Here is a 21,851-nt window from a genome sequence, read left to right on the forward strand (position 1 = left end):
TTTTCAATTATCTTCCCAGGTACACCATCAACTTCATCCTCCATTCATGAGGAAGAAGCTGACATTGGATTTTATGGTATGGTGGTGTTTTTGCAAATGTTCAAAATGTTCAAAACTAATGCACAATATATATATGCAACAGCAGTATTTGCACTGTCAAAATTTTTTATTTATATAAAGTGTGGGTGAACTTAAACTGTATGGCTATGCTGTGGTTCCTGTAGGCTTTGCGTGCGGTGTGTGTGGGGGGGAGGCCTCCATGTCCATTTTGCTTGGGGCCCCCAAATTCCTTGAAACGGCCCTGATGCCCACCAAGTTTTGTGTACCCCGGTCTTTCAGTGTCCTGGGAATCCTTGTTGGTGTACGTCACTAAATGTACACATATACATTATTTTATTGTAAGGCCCCCCATGAACGAAAGTACACAAAACTTGGCATGCATTCGGAGGGTGTCATAATGATCGATCCTACACTTTTAATTTCGTGCAGTTTTGACCTTGTCAGCCAGAGATATTGTGATGAAGACACCTAATTTTTTGCTTTTTAATTTTTACTAGGTGGCGCTATACATGAAATAAGTGGTAATGGGATGAGTTGACATGCCCCCTTAAGACCAACATACATAAAAAAGGTGGACCTCCTAGGCCCTACGGTTCTCGAGATATTCCCAGAAAACTGTCTCCGGCCACCTACAGGCCAGTTGGTGTATAGTAACATAAATTAATTTATTGTGTGGCTCCCTATGAACAGAATTCCACGAAACTTGGCGTGCATACAGAGGGTGTCATAATGATCCTACACTTCCAATTTCGTGCAGTTTTGACTATGTTAGGTCACAGGTACCTGCGATTACAACACCTCATTTTTACTTTTTTGTGTTTAACTAGGTGGCGCTATACATGAAATGAGTGGTTATGAAATGGATTGACATGGCCCCTTGAGATCAACATACAAAAAAAATAATGGTCCTCCTAAACCCTATGGTTCTCGAGATATTCACAGAAAACTGTGTCTGCCCTACCCTCCTTTCGGGGGGTCCAGTCCAGCGGGGGGGCTACAGATCAAAACGAAAATGATGGTTCCATGCTATCCATGTGGGGTTACATGCCCACCAAGTTTCGTGTACCCCGGTCTTTCAGTGTCCCGGAAATCCTTGACGGAAATTTGGGCATGCGAAAAAAAAAAAAAAATCTGACTAAACCTATATGACCGCCGCTTCGCTGCGCTGTATGAAGTTGTCCAAAATAGGCGTTGTTGTTGTAAAGATATTGCATGTAGATGTTGTACTATATAGGCTACTAAATTTTTAGGTCACCAATGCACGAACAAAACCGGGAAATGGACAAATATTATCAAGGCTTTGAATGTGTGCATGGGGGTGTCTGTAGATTGGTGTGCAACACATTCATTCATGCAGGCCTGTGGTCATGCATGCGCCCTTAAAATAGCATCTGCATTTGCGCCACAGACTTTAGAACAGGGAGTTCCTGGTCTGTGGCGAAATTGTTTTCTGAAACTGCAAAATATCAACAGTGAACGTTTGCGCCGGAACCCCCCCCCCCGTCTTTTCGCTGAACCGCCCCGGTGGGCGCAATCGAATTCCCTAATTTACAGGCACGTACCTGTGGAGGGAAAATTCCAATATGCGCTGACTGCAAAATAGGAAAGACAAAAGCACGAGTATACAAAGTCAATTGCGCTGAGACGCACGATAGAGCCCTATAAGTGAATCATGATTGAATCATTAATCAGGTCAATGAGCAACGTTTTTTTGTTAAAAATATGTATTTCTTTATGAGACTTTTCTTTTTCTCAAAATAAATCAGCTTCCCTTCAAGGTTGGATTTTTCCTCATTATTTGTATTGTAAAATTACAATAAATCACCAACAAATCATTTTTTATACCTGTTTTTAGTCCACTTTAGCAAAGGTGCTAATAATTATGGAGGGTACTGTAAAGGCACAACTGCCTGCCATATAAAGCATATTAGTATTTTTTTTATTAGTATTTATTTTTCTTTGAACTTGGTAGTTCAAAGCTCAAGGCTAAGCACCCAGAACTTTATGAAACGCCGGAAGATTCGCATTGATGTCTGTACAAATGCGGCTCTCAACCATGCATACAAGTAGACGTGAAACTGGTGGCGTGAGAGCAGAAGAAAATAAGTGTTGTGTATACAGTAATAGAATACTCATGAACTTGTCAAACAGGAAAACAAAATTTGTGTCAAGGAAGTATATCAGAGATTGTGTGTGTGTGTGTGTGTGTCTGTCTATGAATGCTGTCAAAACCCCCTACCCCACACCTTGCGTAACAACAGCTTATCCTCAGAGTATTTGGCTTCATAGTTCTGCAACATCAGTGTTGTCATTTCTTGATCCCCCATAGCCCATGCACAAGTCTATAGCTGCTTTCAGGCATAGGTTTAAGTCGGCGGATATCAAGCGGTTGGGCTGTATATCTGAACACCATAACCGGACGTTTGGAACTCTGAACTTAGCCAGCTGTTACACTACTCCCCTCCTAGTATTTCTGACGGACATTATGTAAATGAGCTCGTGTCTGAACGAAGCAAAGAACATGGCGGGATTCTGTTCATGTGCGAGTTCAACCACGTTCAACCTGTTCAACCACGCGGAGATTCTGTTCATGTGCGTCGGTGTCGTTCACACATATGACCGCATAATGTCCGCATGTAAGCATCATACTTGAATCACCCGAAGGGTCAGACATCCATTTGACAAAGATCGATCCTCATATAGTGCGGAGGACATGTTTGAAAGCAGCTTATGTGTTGCGTTTGTATGTGTGGTATGTCATAGAGGTGTATGGTTGTGCCTGTGCTTGTTCAGGTTGTGAACCTGCAATACAGCGAGGTGCAGGACCGGGTGATGCTGACCGGGCGACACATGGTGCGAGACGTCAGCTGCAAGAACTGCAACAGCAAGCTGGGCTGGATCTACGTGTTCGCCACCGAGGACAGCCAGCGCTACAAGGAGGGCCGCGTGATCCTGGAGCGGGCGCTGGTACACCATCAACTTCATCCTCCATTCATGAGGAAGAAGCTGACATTGGATTTTATGGTATGGTGGTGTTTTTGCAAATGTTCAAAATGTTCAAAACTAATGCACAATATATATATGCAACAGCAGTATTTGCACTGTCAAAATTTTTTATTTATATAAAGTGTGGGTGAACTTAAACTGTATGGCTATGCTGTGGTTCCTGTAGGCTTTGCGTGCGGTGTGTGTGGGGGGGAGGCCTCCATGTCCATTTTGCTTGGGGCCCCCAAATTCCTTGAAACGGCCCTGATGCCCACCAAGTTTTGTGTACCCCGGTCTTTCAGTGTCCCGGGAATCCTTGTTGGTGTACGTCACTAAATGTACACATATACATTATTTTATTGTAAGGCCCCCCATGAACGAAAGTACACAAAACTTGGCATGCATTCGGAGGGTGTCATAATGATCCTACACTTTTAATTTCGTGCAGTTTTGACCTTGTCAGCCAGAGATATTGTGATGAAGACACCTAATTTTTTGCTTTTTAATTTTTACTAGGTGGCGCTATACATGAAATAAGTGGTAATGGGATGAGTTGACATGCCCCCTTAAGACCAACATACATAAAAAAGGTGGACCTCCTAGGCCCTACGGTTCTCGAGATATTCCCAGAAAACTGTCTCCGGCCACCTACAGGCCAGTTGGTGTATAGTAACATAAATTAATTTATTGTGTGGCTCCCTATGAACAGAATTCCACGAAACTTGGCGTGCATACAGAGGGTGTCATAATGATCCTACACTTCCAATTTCGTGCAGTTTTGACTATGTTAGGTCACAGGTACCTGCGATTACAACACCTCATTTTTACTTTTTTGTGTTTAACTAGGTGGCGCTATACATGAAATGAGTGGTTATGGAATGGATTGACATGGCCCCTTGAGATCAACATACAAAAAAAATAATGGTCCTCCTAAACCCTATGGTTCTCGAGATATTCACAGAAAACTGTGTCTGCCCTACCCTCCTTTCGGGGGGTCCAGTCCAGCGGGGGGGCTACAGATCAAAACGAAAATGATGGTTCCATGCTATCCATGTGGGGTTACATGCCCACCAAGTTTCGTGTACCCCGGTCTTTCAGTGTCCCGGAAATCCTTGACGGAAATTTGGGCATGCGAAAAAAAAAAAAAAATCTGACTAAACCTATATGACCGCCGCTTCGCTGCGCTGTATGAAGTTGTCCAAAATAGGCGTTGTTGTTGTAAAGATATTGCATGTAGATGTTGTACTATATAGGCTACTAAATTTTTAGGTCACCAATGCACGAACAAAACCGGGAAATGGACAAATATTATCAAGGCTTTGAATGTGTGCATGGGGGTGTCTGTAGATTGGTGTGCAACACATTATTTCATGCAGGCCTGTGGTCATGCATGCGCCCTTAAAATAGCATCTGCATTTGCGCCACAGACTTTAGAACAGGGAGTTCCTGGTCTGTGGCGAAATTGTTTTCTGAAACTGCAAAATATCAACAGTGAACGTTTGCGCCGGAACACGCCCCGTCTTTTCGCTGAACCGCCCCGGTGGGCGCAATCGAATTCCCTAATTTACAGGCACGTACCTGTGGAGGGAAAATTCCAATATGCGCTGACTGCAAAATAGGAAAGACAAAAGCACGAGTATACAAAGTCAATTGCGCTGAGACGCACGATAGAGCCCTATAAGTGAATCATGATTGAATCATTAATCAGGTCAATGAGCAACGTTTTTTTGTTAAAAATATGTATTTCTTTATGAGACTTTTCTTTTTCTCAAAATAAATCAGCTTCCCTTCAAGGTTGGATTTTTCCTCATTATTTGTATTGTAAAATTACAATAAATCACCAACAAATCATTTTTTATACCTGTTTTTAGTCCACTTTAGCAAAGGTGCTAATAATTATGGAGGGTACTGTAAAGGCACAACTGCCTGCCATATAAAGCATATTAGTATTTTTTTTATTAGTATTTATTTTTCTTTGAACTTGGTAGTTCAAAGCTCAAGGCTAAGCACCCAGAACTTTATGAAACGCCGGAAGATTCGCATTGATGTCTGTACAAATGCGGCTCTCAACCATGCATACAAGTAGACGTGAAACTGGTGGCGTGAGAGCAGAAGAAAATAAGTGTTGTGTATACAGTAATAGAATACTCATGAACTTGTCAAACAGGAAAACAAAATTTGTGTCAAGGAAGTATATCAGAGATTGTGTGTGTGTGTGTGTGTGTCTGTCTATGAATGCTGTCAAAACCCCCTACCCCACACCTTGCGTAACAACAGCTTATCCTCAGAGTATTTGGCTTCATAGTTCTGCAACATCAGTGTTGTCATTTCTTGATCCCCCATAGCCCATGCACAAGTCTATAGCTGCTTTCAGGCATAGGTTTAAGTCGGCGGATATCAAGCGGTTGGGCTGTATATCTGAACACCATAACCGGACGTTTGGAACTCTGAACTTAGCCAGCTGTTACACTACTCCCCTCCTAGTATTTCTGACGGACATTATGTAAATGAGCTCGTGTCTGAACGAAGCAAAGAACATGGCGGGATTCTGTTCATGTGCGAGTTCAACCACGTTCAACCTGTTCAACCACGCGGAGATTCTGTTCATGTGCGTCGGTGTCGTTCACACATATGACCGCATAATGTCCGCATGTAAGCATCATACTTGAATCACCCGAAGGGTCAGACATCCATTTGACAAAGATCCTCATATAGTGCGGAGGACATGTTTGAAAGCAGCTTATGTGTTGCGTTTGTATGTGTGGTATGTCATAGAGGTGTATGGTTGTGCCTGTGCTTGTTCAGGTTGTGAACCTGCAATACAGCGAGGTGCAGGACCGGGTGATGCTGACCGGGCGACACATGGTGCGAGACGTCAGCTGCAAGAACTGCAACAGCAAGCTGGGCTGGATCTACGTGTTCGCCACCGAGGACAGCCAGCGCTACAAGGAGGGCCGCGTGATCCTGGAGCGGGCGCTGGTGCGGGAGAGCGAGGGCTTCGAGGAGCACGTGCCCTCAGACAACTCCTGAGGCCAGCTCCTGCCCCCTCTGCCCTTATCCTTATCTGACCTCCTCTCAGCCATCTTCAGTTTGCCATTCAGATGCCCTTGCCACACACACACACACACATCTACACAGACACACACACACACACACACACACACACACTCTCTGTGAAGACCAGTTTCCTTCAGTGCCATCCTGCAGTGTGTGCGCTTTCTATTTCTGTGTGTCTAGAGATGCAGTGACTTTGGCTTGAGACCAGCAGTCCCTTAGGCGACCCTTCCTGATGTCTTGGAGTCTTATCAAAGAGGACTTCGTTCCTAGTGCTCTCCGTAGAATGCATCCGATCACAAGCCTCAAAAGGACCAGGCAGTACAGGTAGGTTAGAGATCTGCCAAATGTATTGGGGCCACAGTGCTGGCCAAGGACCCTCAATAGTGTGCTGTATATATAGGCATCAGACAGGGGAGATTCCATTCTAGCTGCCTTGTGCCTGTCGGCTCAGTTTGGCTGTCCTAGTGTCCATATGCTCTCCATGGGACTTGCATGTGGAGGAAATATGTAAGGAATCATCAGTATCCTTCGTGGACTACATCACCCATGACCATCCAGAGCTCACATCATTAAATGGATCTCAGAATAATTCTTTCAAGCCCTTTCTTTCTTTCTTTCTTTCTTTCTTTCTTTTTATTGTTCACTCTTCCTAAAAGTGATTAGTGATTCAAAATGCTGTTAGAAATATATGTTATACCTCTAAAATAATTTAATTAGTCCAATTGTTTTATTGTAAAGCACTTTGTGTTAATGTTTTCATTAATAAAGTGTGTTCTTGCTGGATGTCATGCAGTATTGTCTAGTGTCATTTTCTCAACAGACAGTTTGATCAATGAATAATGTGCTTTGATACAAAGTGACTCAGGGCAGTCTGGCTTCATGAAAATGTTTGAATGGTTTAATAAACTGTAAACCCATTGTTTTTATTTGAGATGAATGTAGTGTAGTGAATACAGTACCCTCCAGAATATTTGGCACTTTTGGTAAATCTGACTAAAATCTCACAATGAAAACAAAGAGGACAAATCCACCCTTGAAGGAAAGCAGGTAAGAAAATATCATAAATAAATAAATAATAAAAAAAAAAAACACGTTGCTCATAATCATTGGCACCCCAAGTAAGTATTTTTCTATCTAATTTCAACTTCTTTAATTAATCAGTGTCTGTTAACTTTCAGAAGTAGTTCATGACTTTTTTTTACAAAGGTATGAAAAGAAAGTGACACAGAGGCTAAATCCCCTAGTCAAATGTTCAACATTGGAAAGACAAGATAATACACTAAATTTAAATAAAAAGAAAGTGTGTTGACATTTGTACAAGGGAACGGCTATACAAACTAGGTACTTTGTTGAAAATGCCTATATTTACAGTTAAAATAACGATTAAAAGGTTCTAATCAATTGGAAATGTGATAAACATGCTTGGACAAATGCCATAAGAACCACTGTTGGAGAGTTACAGAAAAAGGTATCATCTTGGGGTCACCAAGTCCCCCAAAAAATCTTCAAAAGTGACCTCACTGCTAATAGCTTATTTATAGGACATGCCAGGCAAAAAGCCTGTCTAGTCATATACTTACAAATGTAAATGGAAGGAGTTACTAAATGGTACAGTTACTTTGTCTGGAAGTGTGGTCTATTGTCAGATGAAATTAAAATTGTGCGCTTTGGCAAGAGACACTTTAGGTGTGTAGGTGGTGTACATAGAAGAATGAAAAGAACCCCATGCGTAATGAGAATTGTGGTGGAGGGGCTGTGATATTGTGGGGCTATTTGTATTCCCAAAGGCCTTTGGAACCTAATTAAGGTGCATGGTATCATGATCCCCAAGAAAAACCTGAACATTTTCAAAGGAAATCTGTCAATCTCTGCCAAGACAGATGTGAGAGCAGAAGAAAATCCACCTGTTCTATATAAGTGTTGTGTATACAGTAATAGAATGCTCATGAACTTGTCAAATAGGAAAACAAAATTTGTGTCAAGGAAGTATATCAGAGATTGTGTGTGTGTGTGTGTGTGTCTGTCTATGAATGCCGTCAAAACCCCCTACCCCACACCTTGCGTTATCACTGGACACAATGGACAGCTAAGAGAGAGATGAATTTTTATGAACAGCAGATGCGTCCTTTCTGAGACATCGACACTTAATTTAGGAGTCAGAACATCAGAAAGTCAGTTTTAGCTAGCTCAAGGCTAAATTGTAAACCAATAATACAATTTATCTGAGTTTTCTTTTGATTGCTTCTTTTTTTCTGTCCAAAGACCATGGTCTACACATTTGCAGTATTTGCAAATATGGAAATGAAGAGTTCAGATGCAACGGCGTCTAAACGCCACCTCCATCAATAATGAGATAACGATAGTGAGTGAATGCTCTCCACACATAGTATACGTTAATCAAATAATTTAGCTTCAAAACCTGCTAAATATGACTCTCTTCTGGTCTGAAATATTGATTTGTAGGCAAAAACCTTTAGGAGCATGATAAAAAAAAATCTATCTCATATACTATTTAAAAGAAAAGCTGTAAGACGGATTTAGAGGGTTTTGCATCTCAAGTCTTCAAATGTATTGCCTGCTTGACCCCCAACCTCATATGGAAAGATAGACACACTGGACCAAAGAGCACTGAAGAACCTTTCAACAACACATATCACCACATATGCATGCATTTGCCCTCTCTGGGGTTGGGTATTGCCTGCAACCTCACAATACAATATAGAGGCCATAGGGGTGTAGGCCTACACGAAAATCACGGTTTAGAGTGAACCTTGATTTTGAATGATTCGAAAGACCACGATTTGGTTAATTTTCGGTATGGTACGCCTGTACTGCAGGCCTAAAATTAACTGACAATATTGCTGATGCGCAAGGGGAATATAATTTTGAAAAGCTGTCGAATGTTTTTGATGTTAATTGACTAAGCTGACATATGGCCTGCCATTTAATATGTTTGTGCGGGAACTTGAATTTGAAACATGGTTCACAAGCAGCCTACTGTTGATTATTGTTGAAAACTGCATTCAGTACATTCGGTAGACATCGGTATTGAACCTAACATCCTGTACCTAAACCCTTCAGTATGAATATGTGTAGGCCACTCTATAATATGTATTACAACAGGGGGTTTGTAGCCACACCTCTTCATACAGTACCTTACCCTCAACACAGGGGCTGTGCTCTTTGCCCCATACTGTATCCCCTATATAACATACTTACAGTATGACTGTATGGCTGCACATGAGTCCAATGCCATTGTTAAATTTGCTGATGACAAAGCAGTTGTTGACCTCATTTCTGACAACAGTGAGCAGGCTTATCAGAATGAGGTATAGACTAACACACTAGTGCCAGGGCAACAACTTCCTCCTAAATGTTAGATAGATAGAGATAGATAGATACTTTATTGATCCCCAGGGGAAATTCAAGGTTTCACATGTTACTATATAACTGCACACCTGAAGCGGACCATACACTAATTAATTGGTGAAGAAGGCACATCAGCGTCTGTATTATCTTCATCAACAGCAACTGCTAATGGACTTTTACAGATCGACTAAAGAAAGTGTTCTTAGTATGGAAACAGCACACAGCAAGACTGTAAAGCCCCGAAGAAAGTGGTGAGGTCAGCAGAACACAACTAGGAGTAGGCTACACTATACCCAATATTCAGGCCATTGATACCAGGAAGACCACCAGAAAATCACCAGAGACCCCAGTCATCCCAACAATAGCCTCTTCTTTGTGTTACAGTCTGAGAAACGTTACCTGTGCCTGAAAGTCAGTAGGCCTACTGAGAGACTGAGAAAAAGCTTCTATCCACTCCACATTTTGATGATGACAAAATCATAATTGCACTTAGTCATGTTCATCAGTTTGCATCACATAAGCATTCTAACTGACATTCATACATATCATTGCAGTAACATTTGTCTTTTCTTCTTTTTATTTCTTTTATTTATTTGATATCTATCTTAATATACACACTGCACAGTCATTTAAGTCAGATGACTAAGCATTTTTTCTAAACATCTTTTACTTTAAATGAATGTGACAAATAAATAACTTGAACTTCAAGTAGGCTATTTCTACTGTAACCTAATCTTTGGCCATTCCAGATCTTGTGTTATGCTACTACTGCCCAATAGCCTACATGCCATTTGTTTTAACATTTCAAAAGGTTTCGATATTTCTAAAAATAGCCAACTGCAAACCACAGAGATGAGCCATAGCCTACAGTATTTCCTGGAATTCATTGATTTGGGTTTAGCGATAGGATAAGAGACAGAAGTTGCCTTTGAGAGATGTTTTGTCATGAGGGATGAGTCACTTAGGCACATGTCAACATTATCCATGACGTGGGTGTGTTAGCAAAGTGAAGGAAGGACATGACTGTGTAGGCTACAGATCAGTGGCAGATAGTGATGTGCAAAGACAAGACGAGATGGCCACCCATACTGGACTGTGTTACCTGTGCTTGGTGGTCGTAGCGAGTTGGGGTAGTCTTCACTGTTCGAGCTACATTAGGCCGCTCAAGGCCACGAAGGATGGCGACATTATCATCGGCGGAATCTTCCCTGTGCATGAGAGCGTCAACTTCCAAGACAACTACGATGGAAGGCCATCCGGCCGAAATTGCACGAGGTGAGAGTAGGCCTATAGGCTATGAAAAAAAGCTCTCTGTGAAAGCGTTTTGAAACTGTTGGAAATCACACGTTTCATTGAGACTTTAATACGTAGGCTATGTGATACAACGATCCTCAACCTTAATGGCGTTTTAAATAGAATACAGATGTTCTGGTGTTTTTCACTTATTATTACTGTGTCGCTCACTGGTAGCATCATCAGTTAACATTTTTTTACAAGAATTACGTATCACTCATCAATGCACTACATTGAATTGGCCTAGCCTATCGGGTCTATCTATTCTAGGCTGTAGGCTATATGCTATTTGTATGGAGCTAAATTTGTCTCAATAATATTTGTATATGCGCAGAGGGGGATCCACAAATATTTCTTGATTTGCATGTGTGTTTTGATATCTACAAATAAAAAAATCATATTTGTAACTCGTATATTGATTTTTACAAATATAGATGTGCAATTGTAAATAAAATGCCATTTGTAAAACCGAAAATTTCATTTGTGAAATGTGATTCTGCATTTGTGGATCACCAGCACACGCATTCTTCGCTTTCCAAAGTTACGTGTTTTTGAGACGTTTTTCACATGAAAATCACACAAATCCACACGTAAATAGGCCTACTTTAATTCACCGGCACACAGAAATAGCAATCCAGTAGATGGCGACATCCACAAATATTTCTTGACTTGCATTCGTGTTTTGACATCCACAAATAAAAAAATCATATTTGTAACTTGTAAATTGGTTTTCACAATTGTAGATGTGTATTTGTAAATGAAATGGCATTTGTAAAACTGAAAATTGCCTTTGTGAAATCTAATTTTGCATTTGTGGATCACCAGCACACACAGTTTTCGTTTTTCGCATTTGTGGATCACGTATTTTTGAGACAAACTTTGCGCAGAGAAGCCACCCAGATCCACAAGTAGCTTGCTGACACTTTCTAATCCAGTAGATGGCAGTGTTGTTCTATGGGACTCATAACCAAAGATTCTTTGCTCATAACACACAGAGCTAGCGAACCTAGTTCTTAAATCTAACAAGTTATGCCTTTTACAATAAGCTTTTTGATGGAAAGGTGGTGTTTAATTTCCATAATCTTTGTTTAGTAAATGCATAAAATAGTCAGTTTGCAAGCGAAATCAAGAATTACGATCTTTGAGTTTGTTTATAGTTAAACCAATTTACAAGTTACAAATATGATTTTTTTTATTTGTGGATGTCAAAACACGAATGCAAGTCAAGAAATATTTGTGGATGTCGCCATCTACTGGATTGCGATTTCTGTGTGCCGGTGAATTAAAGTAGGCCTATTTACGTGTGGATTTGTGTGATTTTCATGTGAAGAACGTCTCAAAAACACGTAACTTTGGAAAGCGAAGAATGCGTGTGCTGGTGATCCACTAGGAGTAGGCTACACTATACCCAATATTCAGGCCATTGATACCAGGAAGACCACCAGAAAATCACCAGAGACCCCAGTCATCCCAACAATAGCCTCTTCTTTGTGTTACAGTCTGAGAAACGTTACCTGTGCCTGAAAGTCAGTAGGCCTACTGAGAGACTGAGAAAAAGCTTCTATCCACTCCACATTTTGATGATGACAAAATCATAATTGCACTTAGTCATGTTCATCAGTTTGCATCACATAAGCATTCTAACTGACATTCATACATATCATTGCAGTAACATTTGTCTTTTCTTCTTTTTATTTCTTTTATTTATTTGATATCTATCTTAATATACAGACTGCACAGTCATTTAAGTCAGATGACTAAGCATTTCACTACATATTTTACTTTAAATGAATGTGACAAATAAATAACTTGAACTTCAAGTAGGCTATTTCTACTGTAACCTAATCTTTGGCCATTCCAGATCTTGTGTTATGCTACTACTGCCCAATAGCCTACATGCCATTTGTTTTAACATTTCAAAAGGTTTCGATATTTCTAAAAATAGCCAACTGCAAACCACAGAGATGAGCCATAGCCTACAGTATTTCCTGGAATTCATTGATTTGGGTTTAGCGATAGGATAAGAGACAGAAGTTGCCTTTGAGAGATGTTTTGTCATGAGGGATGAGTCACTTAGGCACATGTCAACATTATCCATGACGTGGGTGTGTTAGCAAAGTGAAGGAACTTCACTTTGCACTTAGTCATGTTCATCAGTTTGCATCACATAAGCATTCTAACTGACATTCATACATATCATTGCAGTAACATTTGTCTTTTCTTCTTTTTATTTCTTTTATTTATTTGATATCTATCTTAATATACAGACTGCACAGTCATTTAAGTCAGATGACTAAGCATTTCACTACATATTTTACTTTAAATGAATGTGACAAATAAATAACTTGAACTTCAAGTAGGCTATTTCTACTGTAACCTAATCTTTGGCCATTCCAGATCTTGTGTTATGCTACTACTGCCCAATAGTCTACATGCCATTTGTTTTAACATTTCAAAAGGTTTCGATATTTCTAAAAATAGCCAACTGCAAACCACAGAGATGAGCCATAACCTACAGTATTTCCTGGAATTCATTGATTTGGGTTTAGCGATAGGATAAGAGACAGAAGTTGCCTTTGAGAGATGTTTTGTCATGAGGGATGAGTCACTTAGGCACATGTCAACATTATCCATGACGTGGGTGTGTTAGCAAAGTGAAGGAAGGACATGACTGTGTAGGCTACAGATCAGCATTTGTGGATCACGTATTTTTGAGACAAACTTTGCGCAGAGAAGCCACCCAGATCCACAAGTAGCTTGCTGACACTTTCTAATCCAGTAGATGGCAGTGTTGTTCTATGGGACTCATAACCAAAGATTCTTTGCTCATAACACACAGAGCTAGCGAACCTAGTTCTTAAATCTAACAAGTTATGCCTTTTACAATAAGCTTTTTGATGGAAAGGTGGTGTTTAATTTCCATAATCTTTGTTTAGTAAATGCATGAAATAGTCAGTTTGCAAGCGAAATCAAGAATTACGATCTTTGAGTTTGTTTATAGTTAAACCAATTTACAAGTTACAAATATGATTTTTTTTTATTTGTGGATGTCAAAACACGAATGCAAGTCAAGAAATATTTGTGGATGTCGCCATCTACTGGATTGCGATTTCTGTGTGCCGGTGAATTAAAGTAGGCCTATTTACGTGTGGATTTGTGTGATTTTCATGTGAAGAACGTCTCAAAAACACGTAACTTTGGAAAGCGAAGAATGCGTGTGCTGGTGATCCACAAATGCAGAATCACATTTCACAAATGAAATTTTCGGTTTTACAAATGGCATTTTATTTACAAATGCACATCTATATTTGTAAAAATCAATATACGAGTTACAAATATGATTTTTTTATTTGTAGATATCAAAACACACATGCAAATCAAGAAATATTTGTGGATCCCCCTCTGCGCATATACAAATATTATTGAGACAAATTTAGCTCCATACAAATAGCATATAGCCTACAGCCTAGAATAGATAGACCCGATAGGCTAGGCCAATTCAATGTAGTGCCCCCTCTGCGCATATACAAATATTATTGAGACAAATTTAGCTCCATATTATATTTGACAATGAAACCGTAACACTAACCAATCTTTGTAAAAAAATATTTGGATATGACAAAACATGAATTAGCCTACACACTCTTAAAACGAATGTGTTATCTGGACGCGTTAAAAACACAAAAAAAAACAGACCACAGTAGTTTGTTTTAAACACCGAAATAAAAACAATGTGTTTGACAATGCAACAAATATTTCCTATGAAACCTGATGGTGATCAACTTAGGCTACATGACAGGTTTGGCCATTAGAATTGTTCAAAATACCTGATAAGGAAGTCTGCCATGTATATCAGACCTACTCACAGAATTCACATGAAGTGACGTAGGTCATGAAACATATGGTGGTAGGCCTATTAAACAACAATATATTTCAGACATATGATAATCCTAAATTGAAAAATCAACAGTGTAATAGTTTCACCAGATTAAATTAATGTTGCTAATGCCATATGCTGGGACTGCAGCTAGCTCTGAAAGTGATGCATTCTTCAGAAAATCTGTGAAAATGACTGTAAAACGTTTCTAATATTTGTCTCCATACATCTTGTCAACTTGCCAGTAATTAAGAATATAAAACCAGTCATATCATATGACATCTATGGGTATGTGGGTCTCAGGTGTTCTGCCCCAAGGCTGGGTGCAGAATTCATATTGGTGTGGCAGGTTTCAAACTGTGAATTTTCCCCTTCTTTGTTATTGACCCAATCAAAATCAACTAGATGTACCGCAGAGCGGTACAAAATATGACCACCGCCCAATCCAGCACATTTTTTCCACAAAAATAAATCACGCTTAAAGGCCTATATGATTCTAACTGTCTCACTAAATTGCATTATCCACACTCAATTCTCACTGGTATCTGCTAGACAACAAGTACCAAAACATGATTATTTCATAGATTTCACATGTAAAATTAATTTTATACAACCCCACCCCCATGTTGCCTGTTCATAATTCTGAGAAATTCTTGTGTGCATGTGTGCGTATACATGTTTATGTTTATGTGTGTGGGTGTGTGTGTGCGTGCTTGTGTGTGTGCCTGCGTATGTGCCTGTGTTTGTGCATGTGCATGCATGCGTACATATGTGTCATACGTATGATTACTGTGAATGTATGTGTGTGCGTGTGTATCTGTTTATGCACATGTGTACACATGGAATGGGTTAAGATGACCCCTGGAGGCAAACATACGGAAAAAAATGGTCATCCTAGGCCCTACGGTTCTCAAGATATTCACAGAAAACTGTGTCTGCCCTACCCTCCTTTAGGGGGGTCCAGTCCAGCGGGGGGGCTACAGATCAAAACAAAAAATGATGGTTCCATGCTATCCATGTGGGGTTACATGCCCACCAAGTTTCGTGTACCCCGGTCTTTCAGTGTCCCGGGAATCCTTGTTGGTGTACGGTCACTAAATGTACACATAAATTATTTTATTGTAAGGCCCCCCATGAACGAAAGTTCACAAAACTTGGCATGCATTCGGAGGGTGTCATAATGATCCTACACTTACAATTTCGTGCAGTTTTGACCATGTCAGCCAGAGATATTGTGATGAAAACACCTAATTATTTGCTTTTTAATTTTTAACTAGGTGGCGCTATACATGAAATAAGTGGTAATGGGATGGGTTGACATGTCCCCTTAAGACCAACATACAAAAAAAAGGTGGACCTCCTAGGCCCTACGGTTCTCGAGATATTCATAGAAAACTGTCTCCGGCCACCTACAGGCCAGTTGGTGTATAGTAACATAAATTAATTTATTGTGTGGCCCCCCATGAGCGAAATTCCACGAAACTTGGCATGCATTCAGAGGGTGTCATAATGATCCTACACTTCCAATTTCGTGCAGTTTTGACTATGTTAGGTCACAGATACCTGCGATTACAACACCTCATTTTTCCTTTTTTCTGTTTAACTAGGTGGCGCTATACATTAAATGAGTGGTTATGGAATGGGTTGACATAGCCCCTTGAGATCAACATACAAAAAAAAAATGGTCCTCCTAAACCCTACGGTTCTCGAGATATTCACAGAAAACTGTGTCTGCCCTACCCTCCTTTCGGGGGGTCCAGTCCAGCGGGGGGGCTACAGATCAAAACAAAAAATGATGGTTCCGTGCTATCCATGTGGGGTTACATGCCCACCAAGTTTCTTGTACCCCAGTCTTAAAGTGTCCCGGGAATCCTTGACGGAAATTTGGACATGCGAAAAAAAAAAAAAAAAAAAAATCTGACTAAACCTATATGCGGTCATAATAATTACTGGCAAGTTGTCAGAGGGCATCACCTAAGCAAAAGGAAAACATGAACTACTGGTATTACCTCTCTGTAATGCCTCTATGGTATGTTTGAACCTGTGTGTGTTCATGCAGGTACAGTGTGGCTCGCTTGGTTCAGGTTCTGATGCTGGTTGAAGCAGTGGAGGCCGTCAACCACTCGCCTCTGCTAGGTAACCTGACACTGGGCTATCACATAGTGGACTCCTGCTCAGACGTGTCGACCGCAGTGGCTGTTATGCAGAGGTTACTGGATGTTTGCCCCTGGGTGTCCTGGAGCAGACCTGGCAGGAACAATAGCAGGCCTGTGCGTCCCGCAAGATCTGTCAGCGTCGTGGTTGGCGGATACCACTCAGAGATCTCCATCGCTGTGGCTAGACAGCTGTCCATCAATCAAATCCCGCAGGTAACACAAGCAAGAGGGCCAGAGGAAGTGGACAAATCTATACACATTGTCCAATCAGGACATTTCACCAACTATGAAAAGTTGTGCTGACCGCTTTTTCAGTTTTAAAAAAAATCTGCCATCGTTTTTGTTCCAAAAAGCAGCCGGAAGCATCTTTTTTTTTATCTGCTTATGATTGGTCAGCTGTCAAAAAAAAGCGTAATGTAGGGTGTTTTACCACTAGAAGTTGAACATTTCTCAATTTTAGAAACAGCTCTGAGCTGCAGAAAAAGACACCCACACGCGTTTTAAAAGAAGCCGAGGACTTTTTTGAAAACACGGTCTACTCCATAGGATTATAATGTTAAATGGACGCCGGCAGCTGCAAAAAATACCTCTGGTCTGTATGTACCCTTATGTGAAAGAAAATCTCAAGTAAATTGATGTTTGATTTTATGTTTACAGATCAGTTATGGTTCCACTACGGGGATTCTGAGTGACAAATCTCGTTTCCCAGCCTTCATGCGGACAGTACCAGAGGACAACTATCAGGCTCAGGCCATCGTTGACATCCTGGTGGCCTGGAATTGGACCTGGGTGGGAGTGGTGACAACAGACGGGGACTATGGTCGCTACGCCGCCCAACGCTTCCAAGAGCACGCAAAGGAAAAAGGCATCTGCATTGCCTTTTATGAGGTGCTCTCAGACATTCTAGACGACACAAGTCGCGAAAGGGTGATAAACAGAACCGTCCAAAACATCGAAAGGGACCCCAATATCGGAGTCATTGTGTCCTTTGCCAAACCAGATCACATGAAGTACCTCATGAGCATGCTCTCACCGAACGCCACTGGACGCATCTGGGTTGCCAGTGACAACTGGGCTACATCTAGCCGTGTGGTTGAGAACCGAACGCTCAGTGAGATCGGGACTGTCATCGGGGTCACCCTGAAATCTGCCAATATGTCACACTTTCAGAGGTACGTGGACGGCCTGGATCCTGACCCGGCTGCTCACCAGAACAACACCATACTGCAGCAGTACCTGTGGTCGGAGGGCAAGGACTTGACCCAGCCAGAGCTGGGAGCAGCGCTGAAGAAGAAGATCTACCCATACGCCGTGTTCAGCGTGGGGCTGGCGGTCAGAGCCATAGCCAGGGCCGTGGTCAACCTCTGTGCAAACAGAGACTGCAGAGGGGGCAACAACTTTAAGCCGTGGGAGGTAAGTGCGGTGTGGGCCGTGGGGTGGTAGTAGTGGTTAAGGAGCTGGGCTAGCATATAGTAGCCTAGCCAGAAAGGTTGTGGGTTCAATTCCTGGGTTCGAACCCGGGTTTTCATGGACACTTGAACCTGCATTGCATTCGCCATTGCTCCTGCCATACGCCCTTAATTTTTGCTTTTCAAACTTCTCTGTTTTGTTTGCAGCTGAAGAATGCTTTGCGGAATTCCAATTTTACGTTGGGGCCCGACGATCCTTATCTGTACAAATTTGATCAGCACGGTGATCTCAACACTGGCTATGATGTCATCCTCTGGAAGCAGAATGGAGAGAATATAGACATGACCGAGGTCGTGGCCAAGTACAATATCAGTCCTCGGGGTCTCTCCTTTGTGAATGAAGCAAAGATCTCCAACCTTGTGGTAATTCAGCTCCCACTGAGCACTTTCCTCTCCATCTGCACACAACCATCTGTAGTAAAAAATAGCCTTTTTACTATACCCATTTTGCCACTATGGCTGAGTGGCACCGTGCCCATTGAAGGTAGGTGGGCACGTGCCCACACACATTTCTTATGTATAATATCTTTATATATAATCCTTCCAATAGTCTTTGAATATAATAATTTTTGATAATTCTGTCTTTTTTCCTGGGGATGGACTTCTTCGCCCATGTCACCTAAAAAATATTTTGAAATAATTTGTGAATGGATTAGCAAAGGTGGTCTGCAACTGAGTCTTAATGCTGTTCCAGGGTAATGTGACCTCCAGATGTTCCCCAAGCTGTGGTCCAGGAAAAAGGAAAGTTACAGACCACAAGCCAGTTTGCTGCTTCGTATGTGAGGCTTGCTCAAACAACACTTTCAGCAATGCTACAGGTAAGTACATGGAAGTCTAAACAAACCAACAAAGCAAACTCCGAGAAGCCCCCCTTTTTTCACATAGATCTCTGGTTCTCGAGGTCACCGAGTACTGTCGGATCGAAATTAAACGGAAAGGTGCTACCTAGCTCGAGTTACTACAGCTAACAGTAAGAGCAGCCAGGCTCAGCTTTGCTGGGTTACCAACGTTCTGTGACTACAGGAAGAGACTGGAAATGTTTCTAGGCGAAACACTGTTACATCACAATTGACTTGAATCTATGTAAACCACCAACTGGTTTCTTCATTGTACCTCTTCCATACTCTATTTGTCTTTTCTGCAGATTCAAAGGACTGTATGACATGTGAAGCTCACCAATGGTCTGAAGAGGGCAGCAGCAGGTGTCTGGACAAAAAGATTGTGTTTTTTGGTTGGAAACATAACTTTGCGATCGTCTTGTTGTCGTTTGCTGCACTGGGCGTGCTCCTGACCCTGGTGGTGCTGGTGCTGTTTCTGGCCCAGTGGTCCACGCCCGTTGTGAGGGCATCTGTCGGGCCCATCTCCCTCCTGCTCCTCATCTCTCTGCTTGGCACCTTCGTCAGCGCCGTGCTCTTCGTGGGCAGACCCAACAACCCCCAGTGCCAGGCACGCCAGGTGCTCTTTGGCCTCAGCTTCACCCTGTGCGTCTCCTGCATCCTGGTCAAGTCCTTGAAGATCCTCCTGGCCTTTCAGATTGACCCCTCAAAAAGGCTTATTCTGGACAAACTCTTCCAGCCCTACCCGATCATTGCGGCCTGTGTTGCTATCCAGGTGGGGATCTGTACAGCCTGGCTTGTTACAGAAGCTCCCTGTGCCGAACAGAAAGACTTAGGACGAAACCAGATTATACTGCAGTGTAACGAGGGCAACATGCTTTTCTTCGGACTCATGCTGGGATACATCGGCCTTCTGTCCCTGATTGGGTTTGTGATAGCCTTTATGGGCCGGGGGTTGCCTGACGGCTACAACGAGGCCAAGTTCATCACCTTCAGCATGGTCATCTACCTCATCTGTTGGGTGGTGTTCGGGCCCGTCTATGCCCATTCGCACGCGGACTTGTTCCTCCCGGCCGTGGAGATGATCGTAATCCTCTTCACGGCCTACGGCATCCTCTGCACTCTCTTTTTACCAAAGTGTTACATCATCTTGTTCAGGAAAGAGCGCAACACCAAGGAGGCATTTCGCCAGAACGTACGTGACTACACCCAAAGGCCGTCCCTGGAGCCACCCAGTATCTCGCTGACGGACGACCCCAGCTCTAATGCGCAGTCTTTTCGGCCCCTGCAGGGGTCTAGCTCCCAAGCCTCTCTAGTGCCCAGAGAGGAGGTGCCTGATGGACGTGTCTCGCCGCTATCAGCCGTTTCTAGTGCCCACCTGACTCCCAAATCACCACCAGCAGCACCAGAAGCACAACACACCTTCCTAACGGGGGACAGGACCACACTGGTAAACAAGCACAAGAAGTCTCTTGTGAGGTGTGCTACTGTACATTGAAGCTTTTACTTCTGCATCCTCTAAGTGGTCTTTATGTAACGTGAATGATGAATGCCAGCCTATAGGCGGCACAAATACGCACATATACTGATAATATTGTTGTATAATATTGATACTGATAATATTGTTGTATGCTTATGCTTTTATGTGTATTAAGTGTATAAGTATACATACTCTTGATCCCATGAGGGCTGCATTTATCCCAATCCTTGAATTAGTGAAACACACTCAGCACACAGTGAACACACAGTGAGGTGAAGTGAGCTGCCCGGTGCAGTGAGCTGCCTGCAACAACAGCGGCGCTCGGGGAGCAGTGAGGGGTTTGGTGCCTTGTTCAAGGGCACTTTGCCATGCCTACTGGTTGGGGTTTGAACCGGCAACCCTCCGGTAACAAGTCTGAAGCGCTAACCAGTAGGCCACGGCTGCCCCACTGTGGTACTGTGGCCTTCAAAAATGCAAGAATGTATTTATAGAAATTATGAAATACATGTATAGGAAAAGATTAATAGATGTTTTTTTGCTCAGAAATATTTTTGGTATTTCATTTATGAATCAAAATTTGCTATTGTATGTAATCCATAGTTGATAGTTTCTCCCTCCAGTAGCTAATAGCATATAGCGTATACATGAATTCACTTACAGTATCCTTGAGCCAGAGGGGTTGGTGGGGACCATCTGAAGGGAATAAGTGATTTTGGCAAAGAATATCAGCTAGGAAGTAGGTGATAGCATTGCATTGGTGGTAGTTTTTTTGGTGTTATCACTCTGTTTATGTCTATTATATGCCTGTGCAGGGATATATTACAGGTGAATAGGCTAAACATTTCAAGTAACAGATATCCCCGCAAAACTTTTTATACTAAGTCAATATGTTTTTGTATTGCAAGTTTTCTGAAATGTTATTTATTAATATGTAAACGATCTGTTATCTACTACTAATAATTTTCATTTCACTTAACACTGGATAAAGTCAGGTTCAATATTCTTTTTGTTTTTCATTTTGGTGACATATTAGAGATATTTTTTTTCCTGAAATTCATGAAATGCTGTATTTTTCAGAATGTCATACATTTGCTGAAAGCCCAATGTTTTGTCTCCAGAACGCTTATTTACTTTCCATGAATCACATATGGAAGACCTCCAGCATATGGGGGTAAAACGGGAAACTTTAGTGTATGTAAGTGTAACGGGAGTATTTTGCTCTCCCTAAATATACTCTGCGTTGAAATAATGCGACGTGACGTCCGAACT

At 41.8% G+C, this 21,851-nt stretch overlaps 1 protein-coding gene and 1 pseudogene across 1 annotated transcript; both read left to right on the forward strand.

Annotated features, from left to right (window-relative positions):
- The first annotated feature begins 5,679 nt into the window (after nt 1–5,679).
- LOC143109376 (protein yippee-like 5 pseudogene) lies at nt 5,680–6,885 on the forward strand (annotated as a pseudogene).
- Nucleotides 6,886–10,347: 3,462 nt separating this feature from the next.
- LOC143110019 (G-protein coupled receptor family C group 6 member A-like) lies at nt 10,348–21,686 on the forward strand. Its single transcript, XM_076272837.1, has 6 exons — nt 10,348–10,746; nt 16,701–17,010; nt 17,455–18,210; nt 18,414–18,629; nt 18,961–19,084; nt 19,411–21,686. The coding sequence occupies exons 1-6, from the start codon at nt 10,547–10,549 to the stop codon at nt 20,598–20,600; spliced, it is 2,796 nt and encodes a 931-aa protein (XP_076128952.1). The 5' UTR covers nt 10,348–10,546; the 3' UTR covers nt 20,601–21,686.
- The last annotated feature ends 165 nt before the right edge of the window (nt 21,687–21,851 follow it).

This window comes from Alosa pseudoharengus, unplaced genomic scaffold, assembly GCF_046254945.1.
Source record: "Alosa pseudoharengus isolate Yale_2024_CS ecotype anadromous, Long Island Sound unplaced genomic scaffold, YU_APseudo_1.1 YU_APseudo_1.1_scf_7, whole genome shotgun sequence".
NCBI classification, from domain to species: domain Eukaryota; kingdom Metazoa; phylum Chordata; class Actinopteri; order Clupeiformes; family Clupeidae; genus Alosa; species Alosa pseudoharengus.

What these genes read in the sequence shown, in the direction of transcription:
- LOC143110019 (XM_076272837.1), top strand. Translation starts at nt 10,547, where the DNA reads ATGGCCACCCATACTGGACTGTGTTACCTGTGCTTGGTGGTCGTAGCG. An exon ending in TCCGGCCGAAATTGCACGAG is followed by an intron (nt 10,747 to 16,700) that starts GTGAGAGTAGGC and finishes GTGTTCATGCAG; the next exon opens with GTACAGTGTGGCTCGCTTGG. An exon ending in CAAAGATCTCCAACCTTGTG is followed by an intron (nt 18,630 to 18,960) that starts GTAATTCAGCTC and finishes ATGCTGTTCCAG; the next exon opens with GGTAATGTGACCTCCAGATG.